Source organism: Centroberyx gerrardi, chromosome 17 (assembly GCF_048128805.1).
Source record: "Centroberyx gerrardi isolate f3 chromosome 17, fCenGer3.hap1.cur.20231027, whole genome shotgun sequence".
NCBI lineage: Eukaryota > Metazoa > Chordata > Actinopteri > Beryciformes > Berycidae > Centroberyx > Centroberyx gerrardi.
This window is the reverse complement of record NC_136013.1, coordinates 12,502,098-12,504,280: the sequence shown is the minus strand read 5'-3', so window position 1 is coordinate 12,504,280 and position 2,183 is coordinate 12,502,098. Positions and strand designations below refer to the sequence as shown.

The window sequence follows — 2,183 nt, the reverse complement described above, 5'->3', positions numbered from 1 at the left end:
AAGCACTTATTAAGCCGACTTTAAATTCCAGTTAAAGAGCACTGGGAAGGAAAAACCTGGTCAAACAAATGGGGTTTGCTCTAGTTTTTGAATAATTACTGTGTGAGTTGAATAATGAAAAAGTGGAAACCTTTGTATTATTCATTATGTTACTCCATGTTTCATCTGTATGAGGATCTATGGATAGATCAAAATATTTGGCTCCAAATTGAACCAAAAATCTGTATATTTCGATTTTCTCAACATTTGATCAGCTGTATAACAAGAGAGAAAAGTCTTAGTGTCTAAAAGAATTTGAAGTCTCAACATTACTGTATGTAAAGAAATGGGAAGAATTACACCACTACATGATATGATACAATAGCTTCAGTAATGCTTTATTGCAAAGGCAAGTGCAGCGCAGTATGCATGTGAGAATTTCACACAACTCCAACTTCAGAAATGAAACAGTTGAAACAGCAATGCTAGACCTCAGTCCAATCAGTGCAGACCAAAACCGTCAGCGATACATTATCTATAGTATCTAAAAGCCAGCAAGTGTATATTTCTAGCAGAGTGTCAGCTTAACACACGCAGACTTTGCATCCAAATGTTTGACTAAAGCATCAATCAGTTTATCTTTGTATTTCTTGACGATTTTCTTGCAGATGCCCTTGATGAGTTTGCCCATTTTATTGCAGGCAGTGTTCAACAGCTTTGCGATTTTAGCCTGCAAATAAAAACACATGTACAATTTTAAAAGACACATTTTGTTTCTAGGTTGATAGAAAATAATTAAAACTGCCAGAATTGCTGGAAAGAGAAGTGGACTTTTTTTTTTTTTCAACTACAGGGGGATATTGGTCTCTCTCAGTAAGGTCATGTAGCCTCTGACAAAGTACATATGATACATAAGGAAACATCTGTGAAAGAGACTATAATATCGGGGATAACATCTGTACAGATTGTTTTGCATGACCAAAACATTCATTAGAGTATCCTGTTGCAGTGAAATGAAGCCAGATCTACATATGTATCATATCCTTAGTTGATATGATTAAATTGGATCAAATGAATAATTACACAGTACTGTGATATATGGACCAGTATGATGTCATTTTATATTCATTACCCTTGAAGTTGAATGGCCCAGCTTCTTCTTAACTTTGGATATAACGACTTTGCAGACTGTACAGGAACCGGGGAAAGCTTCATACTGTGATAGCTGTAAAAAAAAAAAAAATAAATAAATAAAAAAATTTTAAAAAAAGCAAAAGCAACTTTGGGATATAGGCATATATATTGTACAGTCTATTGATACAAAAAGAAACATTTCAGATATGTTTCCATGAAGGTATCAGTTCATGTGTTATAGGTTGACCATATGGTGATGAGGCAGTCAACGGGCTGGATGTTGAGTTTGCAACATGTTTACAGCTGACTGACATCTTCAAAAGTGCATTATGTGTCACAGGTTCTCACCTCCTCTGTAAGGTGGTCGGCTCTCTCCATGTAGTCTTTCCACACGGATGGAAAATCCTCGTCGTCTTCTGGTCGGCCCTCCAGAGAGGGCCATGACTCAACAACAACTTGAAATAAAACAGAATGCAAACAAAAATATATATTTATGTCATAAGATGCACTTATATTATCACTGACTTAGGAGAAATAATGTTAATTTCTTACGTGCACAGAGCAGCAGAAGAGCGATGCCGATGGCAGGTTTCATGGTCTTCATCCTTGCTTCAGCAAAGTTGTCATCAGTTACTTCTTCCTTGGCTATTTATACTGTTTTAAAACTTTTGCCACACTGGCTCAACCACAGCTCTTAACCATATGTAGCAACACTTCACTTGCCACAGACAGAAGAGTACAAAAGATTAGATTAGATTAGATTTTATTTCGAACATGTTAAAAAAGTAAAAATATAAGTGAGAAAAGCAAAACAAAAATAACCAATAAAATTAACAGCAAACATATACAGCAAACTCTCAATAAACAACATTTATAAATAAATATTTCATGTCCGAAAAGGAGTAGGAAGAAGTGAATACTTATCAAGTCCTACCCCCTATTTTTATATTTTATCTATAAACTTAATGTTAAACATAAATATTCCAACTTTCCGCCCCAGTGTTCACGATATACAACTCGAACTCGATCAAATCAAACAAAAATAAAACATTCAAAACAAAACAAGAACA

General features: G+C 34.9%; 1 protein-coding gene across 1 annotated transcript; it reads right to left on the bottom strand.

Moving 5' to 3' along the window:
* Positions 1-351: 351 nt before the first annotated feature.
* On the bottom strand, positions 352-1,737 carry LOC144542639 (uncharacterized). Its single transcript, XM_078289676.1, has 4 exons — positions 1,666-1,737; positions 1,462-1,568; positions 1,112-1,204; positions 352-709 (listed from the first exon to the last, which is right to left on the bottom strand). Exons 1-4 carry the CDS (start codon positions 1,715-1,717, stop codon positions 548-550), a joined length of 414 nt encoding a protein of 137 aa, XP_078145802.1. The 5' UTR covers positions 1,718-1,737; the 3' UTR covers positions 352-547.
* Positions 1,738-2,183: the final 446 nt, after the last annotated feature.